Source organism: Suhomyces tanzawaensis (genome assembly GCF_001661415.1).
Source record: "Suhomyces tanzawaensis NRRL Y-17324 unplaced genomic scaffold CANTAscaffold_9, whole genome shotgun sequence".
Taxonomy (NCBI): Eukaryota; Fungi; Ascomycota; class Pichiomycetes; order Serinales; family Debaryomycetaceae; genus Suhomyces; species Suhomyces tanzawaensis.
Window position 1 is genome coordinate 23,966 of NW_017963644.1, and position 19,933 is coordinate 43,898.

Below are 19,933 nucleotides of genomic sequence, written 5' to 3' on the forward strand. Positions count from 1 at the left end.
TTGTGAGAAGATTGAGCGTTGGAATGCAAGGATCAGTCGTTGATTCACTACTCAGTGTAAAAGACTAGTTCCAGCGTAAATGAGCAGCGGGCACAGTCATTTTTCAGAGCAGTCAATCTTCAGACCCATTGCTGCTGTTGAAGTGCCTGTAATACCAGAAGTTGTTTGCCTCTAATCCCACAAATTATCTGAATTCTTTTGAGAAGGTTCTTTTTGAGTAGATGAGTGCCCATTCTGGGTTAGGAAGGCTGAAACCAACAGACTGCAATACCGAATTAGCCCAATGACAAGGTGTTACTTGCCCACGTCTGTGATTTTACACTCCAACAACGGGGTCTGGAAATCACTAGAAATATTTCTGTGGGTGTGGCAGGCAATAATTGTAATATGATTTGGTGATAGCTTACCGAGAACAGCGAAAACATTGGATATTGCTCAATGGCTCAGATAATCCATTACCACCTTTTAAGTCCCGCATGTCACTTAGAACACTTTAGAACGCCAGAATTTCTTCATGGCCAGGAAATAATCGAGGAGAACGGCCCGAAATAGCAAGACCTTCTGTCAAGGGCACACACGCTATCTTTGTAAATGGCCAGACAATATGAATATTTTGAGTGGCCAAGCACTCTGGAATCCTCTTCCTCGCCAGAATCACTTCGTTGTAGTCAGGAAATAATTATTGGGAGACCTCACCTAGAAATTACTGCAAAGGCCAGCCACTCTATCCACTTTATTTCCCGCCTAGATACCCTCCCTTGCGGAGACTCTCGCTGGCCACCCCTACAATGTGGCGGAACCGCAGTCCCCCTAGCGGACTGCCGCCGTACCACCGCGTCACTATCACCAACACATTATACACGCCATGGCGCACCAACACCTGGTCAAGGAGCTTGATCCCGGCACCTTTTTCGCCGTTGTCGTGGTAGCCCTGCTGGACGTTGGTGTAGGTGCTGGTGCCAGTACTGGTGGCGGTTCTCCAGGCGATGATGTGCGGGTGGGACGCTTTGGAGGCACTCTTGTGGAGTTTCAAGAACGTGGCTAGAATGGCGGGAATCTCTGCTGCCAGCGCCAACGGCACATGGCGTGCCTGGAAGCGGGACTTGCGGTCGGTGGTGATGTCGGACTCGTGCCACTGGGAGAGGTGGCGGGAGAAGTGGTGGGTGGTGAGACTCCGTGGTGGGAGCTGGCGCGTGGTGGTGCGAAGCATAGCGAGGGTCATGCTGAGGATGGTGCTGGGTGGTGCTGGCTCGCGCTGGGAGTGCTACTGGAGGGTAGTCCTAGAGAGTGGTGCTGGGTCACGCCGGGAGCTAGTACTGGAGTCACTCTGGGCACTACGCCGCTCGCTACTGAGTGTTGGTGCCTCCATGCTGCCACCACCAGATGCTCACTGGAACCGCAGCCAGATTGTGTCCTGCACCCAGGCCAGGCCAAAATGAAAAATTTCACATCCACCACCAACACCATCCACCATGATTTACTTGAAGACCTTGTTGAACGTGATCGACAACTCTGGCGCCCAGGTGGTGGAGTGCATCAAGGTGTTGCGCCACGGGCCCAGAAACTTCGCCAAAGTCGGTGACGAAATCACCGTCGTCGTCAAGAAAGCCAGACCTTTACAGACAGAAATCACTGGCCAGGCCTCCAACAACCGTGTTAAGAGAAGAGATATATGCCGTGCCATTGTGGTGAGGACAAGAGCGCCTTTCAGAAGACCTGACGGCTCGGTGGTCAGATTTGATGACAATGCCTGCGTGTTAGTCAACAAGAGTGGCGATCCCTTGGGAACCAGAGTGTCCTCGGTTGTGGCCAAGGAGTTGAGAGAGTTGGAGTTCAACAAGATCGTGTCGTTGGCCCCAAAGACGTTTTAGGGGTCTACGGTGAGAACTGGCTGTATTGCTAGACTAGCTAGCTTGCATACTTGTACATAATAAATATCTAAGAGAAGGAGTGTAGAGAGGGAAGGAAGTCGAATTTGCTGAACCTGAGGATACGGATAGATATTACTATCAGAGGTTCTGGTGCACTGAAGTGGGTTCTGGGAGTGCTCACCTCAGGTGGAGTGTTCCTCGGGTGGAGTGTTCCTCGAGAGTCTGCTCTCCTCATCACAGAACGCTTGGACAATCAGCGAGTTGCTGCACTCCATTGCCAGGTAGCTGTAGATATGTTATGGCTGCTCAGATGTATCAAATAGTGATGGGCATCTGCAATAATAATAGTGGATTTGATGTCGAAGAATGTACTCATTCCACATATGGCATCAGTAGTCCACCCAGACCCAAGGATCCATACGACACACTACTCATTGCACCTCTCGGTCTTCTGAGGTAATTCCACCCACTAGATCCACTCTACTTTATCACTTCATAATTCGCCACTTCTTCTATGGTCCGTGGTGTTAGTCACCAGAGGGTCCTCAGCATACGGATACCCAATCACAGCAAACCACAAAGTATTAGTATCCGGTTTCTAGTAATAACTGTGAAATACCAAATTGTAGCACAGCTAGCAATTGTAGACAAATCGCCTGAAATAGATAGGACTCGATTGTCCGAACTTAGATCCATGCTAACCAGCTCTCGTGTGCAGATAGCAGTCTCAATCGTACGTATGATTATGGTAAGGCGAGGCACGTTTTACCCTAGATAGTAAAGCTTCCATCATTTTCTCGTGAAAAAGAAGGCTCAATCGGGTTTCGTTATAGTAAGGCCCAATAGTATGGCTGGACCTAGATGGCAAGGCACAATCTGATCCTAATTAGCAAAGCACAATTGTACGCTCGTGCTAGAAATACTCAATCGAACGATGGTAATCGTACTTCGGGATTAAAATAGTCAAAGCACACCGTACTCGTCTGACACCGGCCCAATCGTGCACATCCGGCACTAGAGGCCCAAAAGTGTTTTCGGTTAATATGGTCACTCAGTCGTACTGGGGTGTAAAGAAACTAATGTCCCAATCGACCCTAGTAAAGGCTCAATCGACTTAGATAGCACTAATAGTATCCTATGACCAATTCTAGATGGTGAATGCCCCGATCGTGCTCTCGATCAGCGAAATCAACTCGTTCATGTTATTCTCGTTCACGGTGTTCATGGGCGTCGCAGCCACCAACTCGCCAGTAGCCTCCACCACCTCACAGAAGTTGTTCTTGAGATTGGGCTTTATGATGTTCAAGATCGAGTCCAAGTACGTCTGCAACAACGCCACCGCCTCGCCAGGAGTGCTAGCGTCGCGATCCGAGGTAAGAGACTCGTAGGTGTTGTTGATGGATTGGTCCCGCTCGGTGTGCTGGTAGGGGCTGTGGTCGTAGCGGAAACTGTCGTTGGCCGCAGAGCCGTTGTTTCTCCTCCTGTTGCGCTTCAAGTCGTGGGGCGATGCCGAGTAGGCATCGTGGGGTGGAGGCTTGGGCGGCTCCAACTGGCGTTCTAGCTTGACCAAGAAGTCTGTCAACTTGTAGTGGGCCATTCCGAGCGGCAGGGCATCTTCCAGGACGGTGGAAGGGCGCAACGACTCCATTCTGGCGCCTAGCGCCTGCAAGGCCTCTAGGCGCTGGTCGATAAGCGCGTGGTGGTCTTCCATCAACTGGTGCAATTGTTTGATTTGGAGCAGCACGGGCACCTCCAGCACGGGAAAGTCAGTGGTGGTGCCGGAAGTGGGTGGCGTGAGCATGGCGGGAGTGATAGAGACTGTTGTGGCGTAAGTTAATTGTTAATTGTAGTGAGCCGGTCTGACTATAATTTGGTGCACTAGCCGGTGTATCGCTAATTGTTATGGCGTAGTATCGTGGCTAAGCGAGAGTATTACCTGGACTAATATTGCAGGAAGGATTTTGAGGGCCAATGGGAGTATTACTGTGTTTTTATGGCGTAGTATTGTGGACCAGCCGAATAGTACTGAATTTTATGGCGTACCGGCTATCACTAATTTTTGGCGTGTAATTTGGTGCACCAGCGAGGGATACTTCGCTGGTTAGTGTAATTTAATTCTCGTGGACCAGCACCACTACTAATAGTTATGGCAGTCTTTGCACCACCGCCCTACTACTATTCCCAATTCTACCATTGCACTACTCTCAATTCGCTACGACTATTACTCTTCTCTACAACTATCATGTCCTATGTGTCTCATACCGCACTATCGTCTCGCAGCCCGCGTAATCCTGGGCCCCCAGCGTACCTCTCAGCACTAACTGAGTCACCGTGTCCGAAATTTTTTTAAACCGATACACCAGATCACTATTCTCCACCCCATACCCCCATCCTACGGTCCAACCATGGCAGCAGTGGAAGCGATCAACGAAAAGGTGGAAGCCTTGTCCGTCAAGGACGACAAGCCCCAGCAAAAGGCCCAGCAAAACCAGCCAAAGTCCGAGGGCAAGTCCAGAAAGGACAAGAAGGCTGCCTCCCAAGCCAAGAACCCATTGTACTTGGACCCCCAGCCAGCGTTCCTCGACCACCGTATTAAGATGTTCGACGAGTTCAAGGCCCTCTACGACGCTGACATCGCGTCCAGAGAACGCAAGCCCATCACCATCACCTTGAAGGACGGCTCTACCAAGGAAGCCACTGCCTACAAGACCTCACCCATGGACATCGCTACTGGCATTGGCAAGTCGTTTGCCGAGAGACAAGTGATTTCCAAGATCGATGGCCAGTTGTGGGACTTGACCAGACCTTTCGAGGGCGACGCCAACTTGGAGTTCCTTGACTTCGACCATCCTGAGGGTAAGGCGGTGTTCTGGCACTCGTCCGCCCATATCTTGGGTGAGGCTTGTGAATGTCACTACGGATGCCACTTGTCGCACGGTCCCCCCACCGACGACGGTTTCTTTTACGACATGTCCATCAACTACGGTGAAACCGCGGTTTCCCAGGCCGACTTTGCTAACTTGGAACAGGTGGCCACCAAGGCCATCAAGGAAAAGCAGAAGTTCGAGAGATTGGAGCTTTCCAAAGAAAACTTGTTGAAGATGTTCCACTACAACAAGTACAAGGTCCAGTTCATCAGCGACAAGATCCCTGACGGAACCTCCACCACCGTGTACAGATGTGGCCCATTGATCGACTTGTGTGTCGGTCCTCATATCCCACACTCCGGCAGAATCAAGGCTTTCAAGGTGTTGAAGAACTCCTCGTCATATTTCTTGGGTGATGCCACCAACGACTCCTTGCAAAGAGTCTACGGTATCTCCTTCCCAGACAAGAAGTTGATGACTGACCACTTGAAGTTCTTGGCTGAAGCCGCCGAAAGAGACCACAGAAAGATTGGTAAGGAGCAGGAGTTGTTCGTGTTCAACGAGTTGTCTCCTGGTTCTGCCTTCTGGTTGCCTCACGGTACCAGAATCTACAACACCTTGTGTGAAATGTTGAGAACCGAATACAGAAGAAGAGGCTACGACGAAGTCATCACTCCAAACATGTACAACTCCAAGTTATGGGAAACCTCTGGTCACTGGGGCAACTACAAGGAAAACATGTTCGCATTCGAGGTCGAAAAGGAGACTTTTGGTCTCAAGCCAATGAACTGTCCTGGCCACTGTTTGCTCTTCAAGTCCAGAGAAAGATCCTACCGTGAATTGCCATGGCGTGTTGCCGACTTTGGTGTCATCCACAGAAACGAGTTCTCTGGTGCTTTATCCGGATTGACCAGAGTCCGTCGTTTCCAACAAGATGATGCCCACATTTTCTGTACTGCCGACCAGATCGAAACCGAAATTGCTGGTGTGTTTGACTTCTTGCAGAAGGTGTACGGTGTTTTCGGATTCGAATTCAAGATGGAGTTGTCCACCAGACCTGAAAAATACGTCGGAGACTTGGAAACTTGGAACAACGCTGAAGCCAAGTTAGAAAGTGCCTTGAACACCTTCTTGGGTAAGGGCAACTGGGAGTTGAACCCAGCCGACGGTGCCTTCTACGGCCCCAAGATCGATATCAAGATCAGTGATGCATTGAACAGATGGTTCCAATGTGCTACCATCCAGTTGGATTTCCAATTGCCAAACCGTTTCGAGTTGGAATACAAGGCCGAGACCAACGACAAGGGTAATGCCGTGGGCAGACCTGTGATGATCCACAGAGCCATCTTGGGATCTGTGGAAAGAATGACCGCCATTTTGACCGAGCACTTCAAGGGTAAGTGGCCCTTCTGGTTGTCTCCTAGACAGATTTTGATTGTGCCAGTTGGTCCAAAGTACTACGACTACGCCCAGAAGCTCCAGAAGAAGTTGAACGACGATCACTTCTTCTACGCCGACGTGGATGTCTCCGGTAACACCTTGCCCAAGAAGGTTAGAACCGGTCAACTTTACAAGTACAACTTCATTTTCATTGTTGGTGCTGAAGAAGAAGAGTCCAACAGTGTCAATGTCAGAAACAGAGACATTCCAGAGGACCAAGGTAAGAACGCCATGGTCAAGTTCGACGACGTGGTTGAGCAATTGGTCAAGTTGAGAGACGAAAAGAGAAGAGACAACAAGTTGGTCTAGGTGTGTATAGTGTAATTTAGAAGTCCGAACCGAGTGTAGATAAGGGTGTTTGAAAGTAGTGACGTGGTTGTATTGTTAGGAGATGAAGTGATGAGATGACCTTTTTAGCGGTTCAAAGTGAGCAATCTGGAGATCAAGAGTGGAAGCTCAATCAGTGAAAAATCGAAGACAGGCGTGTTCTCAGAGAGTGAAGTGAGGTAATCAGAAACCCGAACGGAGTGTAGAGAAACATGGTCTCGGAGCACTGAAGTAAGGATATTTCAAAAGTCCCATACTGAGCTGGAATAACAAAGTATACTAAGTCTAAAACAAAGAGTAGTCCGTCATTTTCAATGCAATAGCTATTCATTTAATCTGTTACTTTACATGAAAGGTTGAGATAACGAGGTAGCTACATCAAAGATAGTTGAAACTGAAAGATTGAGGCGTTAAAGCATATTTACCGGTGGTGGCGGTGGCGGTGGCGGTGGCGGTAGAAGCTCTCGCGGCCATGACGGTGTTGCGTGGTATACTCGCACTATTTGCCGCCAGCTCTCCCTGGCCGAGCCGTTTCGCAGCCGATTCCCGTGCGAGCATCGCTATTTTTCCTCAGTCTCTCCCTAGCCCTCGCTACCGCGCAGCAACCATCGCAATCTCGCGCAGTTTCACAATTTCCACCATATTCACCACCACTCCAGAGGCACCACCACCATGTCCTCGTCTCCCAGCTCCCAAACTCCCTCCAACGAGAACCCCTTGTTGGAGAAGCTCAGTCCCGCCCAATTCGACGCCAGTGTCAAGTTCTACGAGGCCGACCAGCGCCTCCAGCCTTCCGACCGTGAACAGATTGCAAACGACCTCTTCTCCACCTTGACCACCTCCACGCTCTTTGGGCTCGGGTCCTCAGTGATAGCCCTGTTGGCGCCCACCCTCTACGCCAAATCACGCAACATCCAGCCAATTCCAGCGGCCAATGCCGCCAAATTGTCACCATTGAGGCCTCGTCTTCACAAGCCGTTCCTCTCGTTCATGCTTGGACTTACCTCATTGATGGTGGTCAACCAGCAGACTGCCAAGTACAAGTTCACCCGTCAGATTGCTGCGTTGGAGGACGGCCCCAACCAGCGCCAGGCTGACTTGTGGAAGGCCATGGACTACCACCAAGCAGGCATGTTCTACGTGTATTTCCGCAAGACTGCCCAGGACCCCAGCTTCCTCATTCCCGACCCACGAACCGTGACCAAGCAAACCTTGCACGAGATTCGGTTCCATCCTCCCAAGAACGCACCCGAGCCAAAGGGACCAGCAGGCGAATCTCACTGGGACCAAGTCCGCCGGGCCAATGGCTTTGAAACGGAGCCCCAGACCAGCAGGCCCGTTAATGACCAACAAGAGTCCAGCGACGTGCTCTTGGGTGACGAGCTGGAGGCCCTGGAGGCCTCAGATGCTCCAAAGTCTGCCTGGGATGCCATTCGTGGCAGGTCCAAGAACTGAGTTGAGGACCAAAACGGTGGGGTGACTTTGATCGTGTTTCAGTGCATAAACACGGCGTTAATAAATCATATACTTGCGAGAAGTCTGATATATCCATAATCTATATGACAATTCTACGAGATACTTGTATCGGGGGAGTATGTACTGCTATCGAATGAGCAGCGCAGCTACCGTATTGGAACGAATACATATGTATAAAAATCTACAGTTCATTCAAGTTCAAGACAAATTGAGTACTCTTTCGGACAGAAAGACTAATAATCACCGTGAATATTATAACGAATGAACTCCTAGAATATCTACTGCGAATTTATTTTGGGAATACTAAAAATCACTGATACAATTAGTGTTAGGTCCAAGAACCGACACCCACCCATCCTAATAATCAGACTATTAGAATAGACACAAGAAATGGCGTTAGAATATTATCGTAAATATGTCACTAAGTCAATAGACAAAGTAACACCATGGGAACTTTCAATTACACGGGAAGTACAAAACAAGGATAATTACAAAAATCCATATATGGAGACTTTTATACTTCAAAAGATAAACCTGTAGCACTATTAATTCAATGTGATAACCCAGATTTAGTCCCATTCTACTTTCAATCTATCTTTTACTATTTGCACGATCATCGCTGAATACAGAAAACCCCAACAAAATTTACACCACCGTGAGCCTGTAAATCCAATTGAATTTATACTTCATCCCAAAAACAACCATTAGCAGCTATAAGTAGCTAATTCCATCTAACTGACCTCATTTCAAAATGCTACTCTATGGCCCGCGCTACCATACACCGTGTCGCGCGCGACATCACACGTACCACTTATCAACAAATGGACGTTACATCCTCCACAACCAAAATGGACGCCTTCAGTGACTCCGGCGAGTTGTACAACATCCGCAACCAGTTCTTCACCAACCAGCACCAGAAGGTCAAGGCCTACGCGTTGAGCCACTTTTCTCCCGAACACCAGTTGAAGGTTTTGGAGTACCAAATCAGATCCACCGTGGCCTTGGAACAGGATGCCTCCCAGTTGATCGAGCACGGAAAGAGCCAATTCCCAGACAACGAAGAGTTGTTCCAGTTGTTGAGTGCTTGGGACGACTTGAAGTCGTTTGGAACCGACGACTCCACCTACTTCGACGACGTCAAGCAGGCCAAGTTCGAACTCCAGGCAGTTTTGACAGCCATCTACTTGGTCAAGTTCCATAAGGACGTCGACGAGGCCATCAAGTTCTTGACCGCATACACCCAAACCCAAGGCTCCAGAAAGTACAACGAGTTGGAGGTGTTCTTGGTGTTGATCCAATTGCATTTGAGCCAAGGCAACTTCACGGCCGCAAACAAGATCTTTGCCACCTTCGAACAGTTCCCCGACTCCACCAGAGACAGCATCATCTACCAGGTCTTGGAGTCGTGGTTGCTCTCCATCAAGGGCGAGTCCGACAACATAAGCAACGCCTACTACTTCTACGACGAGTTGTTGTCGTCCGACTACAACGAAGATCCTCAAGGCAAGTTCAAGGTATTGTCGGTGTTGTTCGTGTTGACCATACAGTTAAAGCACTACCCCGAGGCCCAGGAATTGTTGGACCAAATCGTGGAGTTGAGTCCAAAGCCCAACGCTGACCTCATTGCCAACAAAATCACCTACGACTATCTCACCAACCACGGCGCCAATGTGCCCCAGTTGTTGGCTGAGTTGAAAGAAGTCCAATCGGACCACCCCGTTTTGATCGACTTGAAGGAAATCAACGCCAAGTTCGACGAAGTGGTTCAAAAATACAAGGCCGCTGCCTAAACAGTGAAGAAACAAATAATTGAGGGCTCGAGGTATTCCGCAAGGCCTGCTTGGGTGATATTTACAAGGCTGGTGCCTAGCCAGTACAAGAAATAAACAAATTAACGATATATAAGTATAAAAAAGCCTCGGGTCGAGGTGTAGAGAATACGCGAATACATCATCACGAGTTTTGACTGAGTTCTTCAAGCCCCTGGCAGACACTCTGAACGAGATATTGGAGTATTACAGATGCAAATGCCGATGTCCACAGACATCCAAGTTAACTAACCAATAACCTATTCCTCGATCTTTACCACCTCGCCGTCCTCGTTCAACTTCAACCCTTCAGCAAGCAATCTCTTTTCGATCTCCTTCAATTCGTTTTCTCTCTCCAATAACTCCTTTCTCTTGTTGATCAAATCCTGGTGGACTCTTTCTTCGAACTTCCTCAATCTCTCTTCCTCAAGTTTGATCTGTTCTTCCTTCATCAAGTAACTGGATTCTTCGTCAGGAGCATCTCCCTTTGTAACCTCGACCTTTTCGCCATCCTTGCCTGCACTGTACTGGAATTGCTTTCCAGACAATGCTTCGGTTCTATAGTTTTCGTAGATCAAGTCGTGGGTCAATTCTTTGAACTCGTTCAAGTGGGTGATTAACAACACGTTTTTCAAGATGGTGAAGTCGTTGACCTCGGGGTTTTCCACATTGATGGGCTTGGTGTTTATGGGGTTCAAAACTCTCAACTTCAACAAGTCTTCGTCTTCGTTGGGGTTTTCTTGGTAGTCGTTGGCTCCGATAATGGCAAAGGGAACCAACGAGTTCAAGTACTTGTTGTACTCGATGATCTCATCGTCAATGTAGTCTTGCTCGTATTCATATTCGTTGAATTTGTAGTAGTTGATCCCGTAGTTGCTGAGATCCTCCAAGATCAACTGTTTGTTCAACTGCAACTCCTTGGCGGTCAACGAGTCTGCTTTGGCGATCACGGGGATGATATTCACCAAGTTGTTGACGTGCTGCATGAACTTGACGTCAATCTCGGATAACCCGTGTCCTGTAGGGTTTATCATGTAGATCAACACGTGGATTCTGCCGTCCTTGAACCTGGGGTTACGCTTGACACGCGACTCCTCCAACAACACCTCGTCGTACTGGTGTCTTATGAAGTCGACGATGATCTTGAAGTCCTCGTCGCAGTTGATCAGGTTGGCGAAGTTGGGGGTGTCGATGATGTTCAACGAGATCTTGTGGCCCTCGTTGTCTTCCAACTCCACGTTTTCGTGTCTCAACGTCAATTTCTTAGTGAATGGGTCTTGGTTGATGGTCAGCGACGTGGGGACAATCGAGTTGCCTCCACAGAGGGTATTTATCAAGGTGGATCTTCCAGACCCACTTTCTCCGATGATCATGATCGAGAAGTTGATGGACTTCTTAAGGGTCTTGCGCTTGCGCAATGCTGCTGACGAGGCGTTATTGTCCACTGAGTAGCTGTAGGAGGACATGGTGCCAGATTGTGTGAAGAAAACGGGTTTTTTGGGTGGGGATTCCAATTAGGGGCAGGGAACGATGTGCACGGGCCGCGGTACCAATTGGGTGGTGGTGTGGAGGTAGACTTGACGGGAGGGTAAGTGGTAAAGTGTGTGTTTTGATACTGGCGATTTTTTCAAAACACGTCTCGCGGGTAACCTGCAAATCAGCTGACGACCGTCTAGTGGTTTGCAGGTTGGCGTGGGATTCATTTACACAGATGGGATAAAGTTGCAAATGCCATGGTCAGAGAACACAGGGGGCTCAAGGAGTATGGCTGTACTTTGGGCCAGGGCATTAAAGGTTTTTGGCGCAAATTTGGTGCAATTTTGGCGTGCTTTTGGCGTGGTTTTGACGTGTCGTCTATGTTGATCTGGACCATGTGCAGTACGGGCCCATGTCTCGACCCAATCTGTGCCAGTACGCCCCAAGCCTGCTTCGTGTCTAGCATTTGAAGATGGTACTAGATTCCAGATTTTCAGATTTAGCGAGGACGATTAATTAGCTAATTTGGTGCCAATGGTGTCACCCATCTGAGGATGGAATAGGAGTCTTGATAGGGTGCCAGAAGTATATATTTAGGCAAGAAACTACTAGAAGTTTATTTACGTTTCCAAGCGAGTAACATGAAATTCTACTAAGTAACTAACATACCTCTTCTTTGAGTTCTTCAGTTTTTACTATGCTACAAACAGCTGAAGTCAATTAATGTGCATTGAAGAATTCATTCTGATTCATGAGCAGAAACAAATTATTGTTTGCGCTAAGTCATTTTTGACAAACTACGCCAATTAATTCTTTTGTATGTTCATTTTTGAATTAATTTCAAGTATACTTCTTCTCAAAGAAGATCTGGAAAAATTCAACATTCAAGTGGCTGGTTTTCTTTCTGCATCCATACTCTCTGTTCTTGCTGTCGGTTGAAAAGTACACACAACTTCTTTTCTGAAATTATCAACTCTTCCAAAACTAATGAATCAGTTGCCCTGCGTCTACACTCATATTATCAGCATGTCTATTCGTTATACATTCTTTTTACGCTTCTAAGAATTGAGTATGTATGTTTCCTTCTACACCTTCTTGACGTAGCTGGTTGGGAACATGCCCCTTTGGCCATTCAACTCTCCCTCGGTCCACCCGCTTCCGTCGGTGTCGTCCTGGATCAACACTATTCTGTCGCCCGCACTGATGGTGATCTCATCGTCTCCGTCGGCCTGGTAGTCGTACAACGCCTCCACGTACTGTACCCTCTTGGCTCCTCTCTTAGGGGCCACAGAGGGGCCCTTCTTTTTATCCCCTGAACCAGTCCTGGTGATTTCTATATATGTTGAGGGAACCAATCCCTCCGAGCCATCGCCCAAACGAACCTTGGTCCAGCCCGAGCCATCGTCTTCGCCCGTCACCAAGAGCTGATCTCCAGCACTAATTGACACCTCGTCGTCTCCAGTAGCAGAATATTCATACAAAGCCTTGGCTGTATCACCTCCATCTGTTGAGTGGCCAGAAAGAATGGAGTGTGCCTTCTTTCGAAGACTAAACATACCTGGTGTGTGGCTGTTGGCAGATTTCACAGTATGAATGGACTGGGAATCGCTTTCTCCGTTACCAGTGGGCTTTCCCTTCTTGCTTTTGCTTCTTAAAAATCCGAATGTAGATTTCTTTGCCCTAGCTTCTTCGTAGTAGGACAAGTCCTTATCACCAGCAAAGTTCTGAATAACTTCAATCTCCACCTCATTTCTCACTCTTTCACCGTCTTGTTTCATGAAGGTGTGCAAAATGCTGAGGGAAGTCAGGAGCTTGCCGTCGAACTTCAAGGTCAACTCAGATGGGTCCAGCTTTCTAGCGAGAGTAGCTTCTTCTAATTTTTGCTTCGTGTCCAAGCATCTCTCTTCCACCTTATTGTACTCGATTGATCTTTCGTTCAATCTCTTTTTTAATGTGGTCAACTCCGGCTCCTTCACCACCAATGCTTCGTCGTCGTGCCAAATCGAACTGGGGATGAAATAGAAATCGGATGGCTCCTTCCAGTCCACGATGTTGTGCTTGATGTACATCGCAGTGTCCAACTTTGGTTCGTTTTGGTTAATGGTGCCGTCGATCAAGTGTAGCTTTTCCTTGCACTTATCGTTGGAGTTACGCTCGATGATTCCTGCGTTCTTCAAGATCTTATTGACCAAGCCCACTCTGTTCTCATTGAGTTCCTGGAAATAGTCCAACAATTCAGGCACATCTTGATAGTAGTATTTGTCTTTCAATCTGTTGGCAATGTTGATTTTGATGAGGTAGTCGTTTTTACCGTTGTTCATGTCTACCGTCTTCTCGTCCAACCGTCTCTGGTACTTTTCGCTAGCCGACTTCTCTGTCTTTTCACGTACACCTTCCGTCACCTGACAGAGCGAGTCGTAGGCCTTTTTGGCCTTGTTGACTTCCTCTTCGCTCTTGTCTTTCTCGGACACCAAATGCTCGTTGATTCTCTCGATCTGCTTAGCGATCTGCGTCGTCTTGGACTTCAATAGCACCAAGTTGTCGCCCACCTTGGAGTTGAGTTCCCGGTGGAAATTGTTCTTTTCCTCGGCAATGGCTTCGGTCTGGGTCAACACATCTGTCCAGAGCACCAACGAGGCGGATTCAAGCGACCCCGGCGTAACCTGGGGGTTGTCTCCCACTGATACCAGTGCCGATACCTTGGCCTTCTTGTCGAAGTGGCGCTTGCACAATTCCTTGAGCTTGGTGGAGTACTCCTTTTCAATGGCGGCTCTTTCCCGGTAGAACTCCTCCACGTCCGAGAGCCAATTGATGCCGTTGTTGATCCATTTGGAAGTTGGTTTGAACGAGTCCTTGAGGTCGTTTCCTATCGATATCTCCGCCATTGTGGTGTGGGGGCGAGGAAGAATGATGGTGGTGATCTGGAGGAGATTGGTGTTGAGCGCGGGAGGTCACTGGTGATCCGCTAGCGGGGATAGGGGCTGGGGCGCGCGGTGGTGGTGCGGTGGCACGATGGTAGCAGGACAGAGAAGTAATGGAGGGAAGTGGCAGGAACAGGCAGGGTAAAAGTCAGAGGGAAGGTGGGGGTTCGGGAGAGTTCTATGGTAGTTGGGCGATGTGGTAGTGGCTAGCTGGAGTGTGGCTTGTTGGAGCAGTTGTGGTAGAGAGGCTGGGGTTCTTATAGTGTATGGTAGATCCATTGGTGGTGCTAGTGCACCTCGTGGGAAACCCGCGAGCCAGGAGAAAGTCGCGAGCGCAGGGCCGGGACGTAGCGACGGAGCTGGGCTATTACTTCTCAGAAAATTCTTGCTACCTCGTGGCTAGTGGTCAGCAGCTAGTCAGACTGTGCAAATGCCGTGGATGGCATCAGGGATGTTTTGCAGCCACCAGTCTGTCAGGAGTCCGGGAAGTTTATTTTCAGTTCCGGATTAAACTACATAAGATCGGAGTACACAGCATTTGGTGAAAGAGTTCAATTTATAAGTTTGAACAATCACAAAGTATGTAACGATAAAGTTACTTCAATTAGTACGTATTTGTATGAATAACCAATATAGCAATAGAATCGTACAATATTGTTGGGTTTCTTCCCTTCTTGANATTTATTATGAGATGCTAATATCGTACATTGTATCAACCTTCCAGATCGCCAGTGGATAGAACTCCAGCCAGGCTGGCACCAATCCCAAAAACACGAATCCAGAGTGAGACTGTTAGTCGCCAACATCCCACCAGCAGTTGCACTACTCCCTCGCTGCTCTTGCTCTCTCACTAATCTCTCGCTACTCCCTCGCTACTCCCTCGCTACGCCCCACTACGCCCCACTACGCCCCACTACGCCCTCACAGTCTCGCACGACCGCTCGCTACCATCCACACCATCACTCAGTTCTACACCTACACCACCCGCTCCAACCGTCCACCACACCTCCATCGCACGTGAAGCCCCCACCACCAGCTTCACCCTCCCTCATTCCACGTATCTCCCCCACCCACCCGTCAAGTTGAGAGGTCGCAGGGTCCCATTCATCAAGCTTGCCTCAGCGTTCTTAGCGAAGCGGATCTTCAAGCGCAATCCTCCCGCCAAACACTCCAAGTTCAAGCTCGTGGCGGACATCTACAAGGACTTCAGATCCCTCAAGAAACTTGCGCCCCCAAACACTGTCGTACACCTCCACAAGAAGCTACGGAATGCCAGGATGGCTGAACAGCTTGGATCAAACCAGCCAGTGTCAAGACGACAACGATTGTTGGGCTTAGCCAAGGCCACCAGAGATACCTATATTCCACGACTCACGGGCTCAGTGTCTTCTCTAGCCTCGGGAGTATCCACACGTGCCTTTGGCCAGAGCTCTCCAAGTGATATCTACGACGAGAACGGAAACTTGGTGTTTCCAAAAGACACCTCGTTGGCACTCTTTCCCTCGTATACCAGGTACGAATCCAACGCCTACCATGTGGATGTCAAGGGATGGCTTTCGTGCCCAGGGTTGATGACCCGTAAGAACAGATTGATCTTGTCATTAGCAAGACAGATCACCCGCTACAACAACAATTCACAAGCCACGGAACAAGTGGTCAACCAGCTAGAAAGCGAGAAATTGAGCCAGGATGTGCTAGAGCCTGGCTCAGCTCCCCCAGACTCCGATAACGAGTCCATCAGAACGTTCAACTCCAGCTCATCTGCAGGCACTGACACCTCTCAATCCCAGGCAAACACAGAGGACTTGATCAAAGAGAGATTGGCCTGTTTCATTGCCAGATCTATACCCTACGCTGAGTTGGAGGTGATTGTGGGTCCAAAGGATCCCAAAAACCGACATTTGGTGACCCCCTATTCAGTAAAAACGGATGAAAATGGCCATTTCGAAATCTGCTTGCAAGTGGAATACGAACCATCGTTCATCCATGTCAAAACAGTCACTGATGAATCCATTTTCGCATACAAAGATATCCTACTCATGCCTAGTGATGGTTTCGGAATAATCAGTGACATCGACGATACTATCAAATTGACAGGTGTGATTGGAGACAAGCGAGAGCTCATGACCAATTTGTTGCTCAAAGATGTATCACTGTGGAAAATACCGACAGTGATCAAATGGTATTGCGATCTCACCAAGTCGGGAGTTTCTTTCCATTACGTCTCCAACTCCCCTTGGCAACTATTCAGCACCATCGACCAATACTTCAAGTCTGCCAATCTCCCTGCTGGGTCCTTCCACCTAAAGCAATATACAGGTAATATAATTGCATCACTCATGGAGCCATCGTCGTCCAGAAAGAAACGGACGTTAAACAAGATCGTGGGCGACTTTCCAAAGAAAAAGTTCATCTGTGTTGGTGACTCGGGTGAACACGATCTTGAGGCTTACGTGGATTTGGCAGTAGCTAACCCTAATCAGATTGTGGCTATTTATATCAGATATGTTCCAGATTCCTTATCCGATATTGATGACTTAAAAATTCTCAAAGAAATTGATAGGTTATTGGCAATCAAGAAAAGAATGTTAAAGGCAGAGAAGCCTAAACCGAAGGAAGTGGAAGATTTGATCGATATGACTGATATGGTTGCACCAGCACAGTCCCCCAAGAAACTTCCACCAATGGTACCCAAAAAGCCAAATACTCTCAAGGGGAATAATCTTGAAAGGCAACCAAATATGCCATCAGTTATGAAATCACACACTGATACCGAATTATCGTTGAAAAAACACACACAATCAAGCCCCAATGGATATTTGACATCTAACGAAAATACAATTACGAGAGCATCCCACAGTAAAGGAGGCTGTTTGGACGAAATTGAAAACGTGTTACTTACCCAGCATTACTTTGATTTGGAAGAAATGGATCCGAAAGGAGCTCTGTGGATTCGGAAAATTGTCGACTCTATCCAAGACTTGGAGGGCACCAATACAGAGTTGAAATTATTTATTGATGATGACGCTGATTTTTTTATTCAATCGGGATCCATCCTACAATCACATATCGAACATAAAGACTTATTGTGAATAAGTCTACCATCAGGTATCGCATAGAAATCTGGTGATGGTCAGGTACATTGCTATTGGACTACGATGGGAGATTAGCATTTATTTTCGTACTTTTCCATGGCCTGGAATTCGTTTTCTAAGCTCGAAGTACTGAAAAGAATATTACTATTTCACTGTATTCTTATTTCAAATGAATTCGTCGCACCTTAACTCTCTTACAAGTTCTGGTACTTTTCGTACTCTCCCTAACAAGTCATGGTTGGTACTAATATTCGGTACTAAATACTTTTATGACGAGGTTCTCTAGTGAGCCCCATCCTTGTCAACCATAGCTAGCTGTGCTAGCAGACTGTGGCTAAACCTAATAATATACACGATGCGAATTGGAATGGAGAAGAACCCCTGAAATCATATGCAAACACACAATTATGCTGTGATAGGGGCACTTTTATCCTCCTTGGTAGAATCTGGGATCTCCTGCTGGTAGAACTGCTGCACGTTGCTACCATCACCATAGTCCTTGATGTTTTCGGATGAGTCCTCTGGCAACTCGGACTTGAACTGAGACAAGTCGAAGGTGTCTCCATCGTCTTCTTCCGTGTAGTATTTGTCGGAAAACTTGGCCAACATGATTTCTCTACCGGTCAAGGCTCTCTTTCCACCCTTCTCCAATTCCTTCTTCTTGTCGTCCGCCTTCTTTGCTTCAATCTTGGCCTTCCATTGGTTGAACGACTCGATGGTGATCGCAGTAGACTTGGACTTGTCCAACTTGCCTCTTTCCATCTCGATGAACTCTTCTAAGGTGATCTTGGGCGCAGATTCCTCTGCCAACTTCTCCAATCTCTTTTGCTCCTTGGTCTTCAACACGAAACCGGCTGGTAACGAGTGTCTGTACATACAGTCGTTACCTCCGTTGGGACACACCCAGAACCAACCATACTTACCGTTCTCCACGGCCTCAATGAAATATTTACACACCTTATCGGTAGTAGTCTTGGGGTTTCCGTGCTTGGACAGAATGACGCTTCTCAACTTCTCTTCATCCCATTTATCCATGGTATCTTCTTCCTTTTCAGATCTGGCATCGGTGTACAAATCCTTCTTGGCATCCTTTCTACCCACGTTAATATCGTGCGAGAACTTACACTTGGCGCCCTTGGTACAGACTCCCTTCTTGAAGAACTCACAGAGAATCGACTTGGGGTCGACTCCAAATGGAACCTTTTGTTGTGTAATACCAAATAACGCAGCAGCCTCCTTCTTGGCTTCTTCCGAGGCCTTCTTTTCGGCAGCTCTCTTGGCGGCTTCCGCTTCCTTTTGCTTCTGTCTTCCTCCATCTACACCTGCTTGCATTTGCTGAATCTGCTGTTGGACCTTCTTCGATTTGTTTTTGTTCTTCAAACCGAACGCCTTGTCGTCGGCAGACTTGGCCTTGGCCTTGGCCTTGTTCTTATCTGAGATTTGAGGCTTCTTCTTTGGTGGCATCTTTAGTGTCTCTTGGCTGGATCGATGAAGACTTTTTGATGAATTTTTCATCGAGATTAAGATCATGTGAGTATATCACGTGACAGACTTCGAGAAGCAATCATCAAGTCGGAGGCACGGCTATGCAGCGCAAGCCACAGAAAGTGCCTGGGTGCGATAGTGATCCATCAACACTTCTATTGCTTAGGATTCATCATCCAGTGAATTTTCGATTATTGTAGTTTTCAATTCTTCTCTCAAATTTTTCAAAAAAATGAGTTGGCAACTGTCCGAAAGTAAAATGTTTTTGCAGTCACGATTAACAATATTTTCGATATTGACCTAGCCTAGGTCACTATCTAAGCAAATATGATTGTTTTCAAACTTGTGACAGAAATGTGTTCCCATTCATTGACGGTACTTGCACATCGGCAAACTTCTACTGCATGGATTTTACTAGTAATCTTGAAACCATAAATTAACTCCATAGCTCAAAAGGCGTAGTACAGTAGATTGTTAGCTCAATACTTTCTTGCTTAAAGGTTTCCACTTCTTGGGAAAGTAAATAATGACTTAAGTTTCTATTATCTTCTGTATTGCTGGATACATATTACATCAGAGGATGCGCTTCTGGTCTATAATTGGTCTGTATAAAAAGTTTTTTGTTTTCTTTTCAATGCGTATGAAGAGTTTGGTACAATTTACAAGCCTATTTTTAGCTTTCGAGTTTGAAAAATAGGCGATTCCATTGCATTACAAGTACAATTAAGTTTTTTCGAGGGAGGCAAGTCACTGATATACGTCAGCGAATTGAAAAATTGCTATGAATACGATAACTATTATCTGGAATTTTCGATCCATTGGAAGAACAATCAAATTTATCTTAAAGAGAGCATTTTTTTACTTTATAGCAAAGTATAAGTGTTTAAAATAACGTTTTCAGCAATTTTGGAGCATTAATATGGGTATTAGGAACTAGACTAAACTGTGTGTATTTTGTTCTGTTCGCAAATAACTCTCGGTGGCCAAGCTGGCTAAGGCGCGAGACTGTAATGTTAACTCAGAGTAATCTTGAGATCGGGTGTTCGACTCACCCCCGGGAGATTTTTTTTGCATAGTTACTGGGAAGCAATAATTGCCTAAACCAGCTAGTTTAGGCTACTGAAGAGTTACAACACAATCGAGAAGAATATTATATTACACACTTTC

General features: G+C 47.3%; 10 protein-coding genes and 1 non-coding gene across 11 annotated transcripts; 6 read left to right on the forward strand and 5 right to left on the reverse strand.

Annotated features, from left to right (window-relative positions):
• Window positions 1-733: 733 nt before the first annotated feature.
• Window positions 734-1,222, reverse strand: CANTADRAFT_8337 (YigZ family protein; the record flags this gene model as incomplete). Its single annotated transcript, XM_020211280.1, has 1 exon — window positions 734-1,222. The coding sequence occupies one exon, from the start codon at window positions 1,220-1,222 to the stop codon at window positions 734-736; it is 489 nt and encodes a 162-aa protein (XP_020061860.1).
• Window positions 1,223-1,472: 250 nt separating this feature from the next.
• CANTADRAFT_57404 (mitochondrial 54S ribosomal protein uL14m) lies at window positions 1,473-1,871 on the forward strand (the record flags this gene model as incomplete). Its single annotated transcript, XM_020210689.1, has 1 exon — window positions 1,473-1,871. One exon carries the CDS (start codon window positions 1,473-1,475, stop codon window positions 1,869-1,871), a length of 399 nt encoding a protein of 132 aa, XP_020061861.1.
• A 1,147-nt stretch (window positions 1,872-3,018) lies between these two features.
• On the reverse strand, window positions 3,019-3,672 carry CANTADRAFT_8339 (uncharacterized protein; the record flags this gene model as incomplete). The annotated part of the gene is made up of 1 exon (XM_020211281.1): window positions 3,019-3,672. One exon carries the CDS (start codon window positions 3,670-3,672, stop codon window positions 3,019-3,021), a length of 654 nt encoding a protein of 217 aa, XP_020061862.1.
• Window positions 3,673-4,276: 604 nt separating this feature from the next.
• THS1 (threonine--tRNA ligase) lies at window positions 4,277-6,487 on the forward strand (the record flags this gene model as incomplete). Its single annotated transcript, XM_020207033.1, has 1 exon — window positions 4,277-6,487. One exon carries the CDS (start codon window positions 4,277-4,279, stop codon window positions 6,485-6,487), a length of 2,211 nt encoding a protein of 736 aa, XP_020061863.1.
• Window positions 6,488-7,183: 696 nt separating this feature from the next.
• CANTADRAFT_41609 (PUP1 family protein) lies at window positions 7,184-7,960 on the forward strand (the record flags this gene model as incomplete). Its single annotated transcript, XM_020208872.2, has 1 exon — window positions 7,184-7,960. A coding segment is annotated over one exon (777 nt), but the record flags the coding sequence as incomplete, so codon positions are not given.
• Window positions 7,961-8,829: 869 nt separating this feature from the next.
• On the forward strand, window positions 8,830-9,771 carry CANTADRAFT_57724 (coatomer subunit epsilon; the record flags this gene model as incomplete). The annotated part of the gene is made up of 1 exon (XM_020210729.1): window positions 8,830-9,771. One exon carries the CDS (start codon window positions 8,830-8,832, stop codon window positions 9,769-9,771), a length of 942 nt encoding a protein of 313 aa, XP_020061865.1.
• A 278-nt stretch (window positions 9,772-10,049) lies between these two features.
• On the reverse strand, window positions 10,050-11,255 carry CDC11 (septin; the record flags this gene model as incomplete). The annotated part of the gene is made up of 1 exon (XM_020210694.1): window positions 10,050-11,255. The coding sequence occupies one exon, from the start codon at window positions 11,253-11,255 to the stop codon at window positions 10,050-10,052; it is 1,206 nt and encodes a 401-aa protein (XP_020061866.1).
• Window positions 11,256-12,350: 1,095 nt separating this feature from the next.
• Window positions 12,351-14,150, reverse strand: BZZ1 (Bzz1p; the record flags this gene model as incomplete). The annotated part of the gene is made up of 1 exon (XM_020211937.1): window positions 12,351-14,150. The coding sequence occupies one exon, from the start codon at window positions 14,148-14,150 to the stop codon at window positions 12,351-12,353; it is 1,800 nt and encodes a 599-aa protein (XP_020061867.1).
• Window positions 14,151-14,277: 127 nt separating this feature from the next.
• Window positions 14,278-17,278, forward strand: CANTADRAFT_8345 (phosphatidate phosphatase; the record flags this gene model as incomplete). The annotated part of the gene is made up of 2 exons (XM_020211282.1): window positions 14,278-14,327; window positions 15,223-17,278. The coding sequence occupies 2 exons, from the start codon at window positions 14,278-14,280 to the stop codon at window positions 17,276-17,278; spliced, it is 2,106 nt and encodes a 701-aa protein (XP_020061868.1).
• Window positions 17,279-17,686: 408 nt separating this feature from the next.
• CANTADRAFT_8346 (uncharacterized protein) lies at window positions 17,687-18,745 on the reverse strand (the record flags this gene model as incomplete). Its single annotated transcript, XM_020211283.1, has 1 exon — window positions 17,687-18,745. One exon carries the CDS (start codon window positions 18,743-18,745, stop codon window positions 17,687-17,689), a length of 1,059 nt encoding a protein of 352 aa, XP_020061869.1.
• A 994-nt stretch (window positions 18,746-19,739) lies between these two features.
• On the forward strand, window positions 19,740-19,828 carry CANTADRAFT_t248. Its single transcript has one exon. It is a non-coding gene; the product is annotated as a tRNA-Tyr (tRNA).
• The last annotated feature ends 105 nt before the right edge of the window (window positions 19,829-19,933 follow it).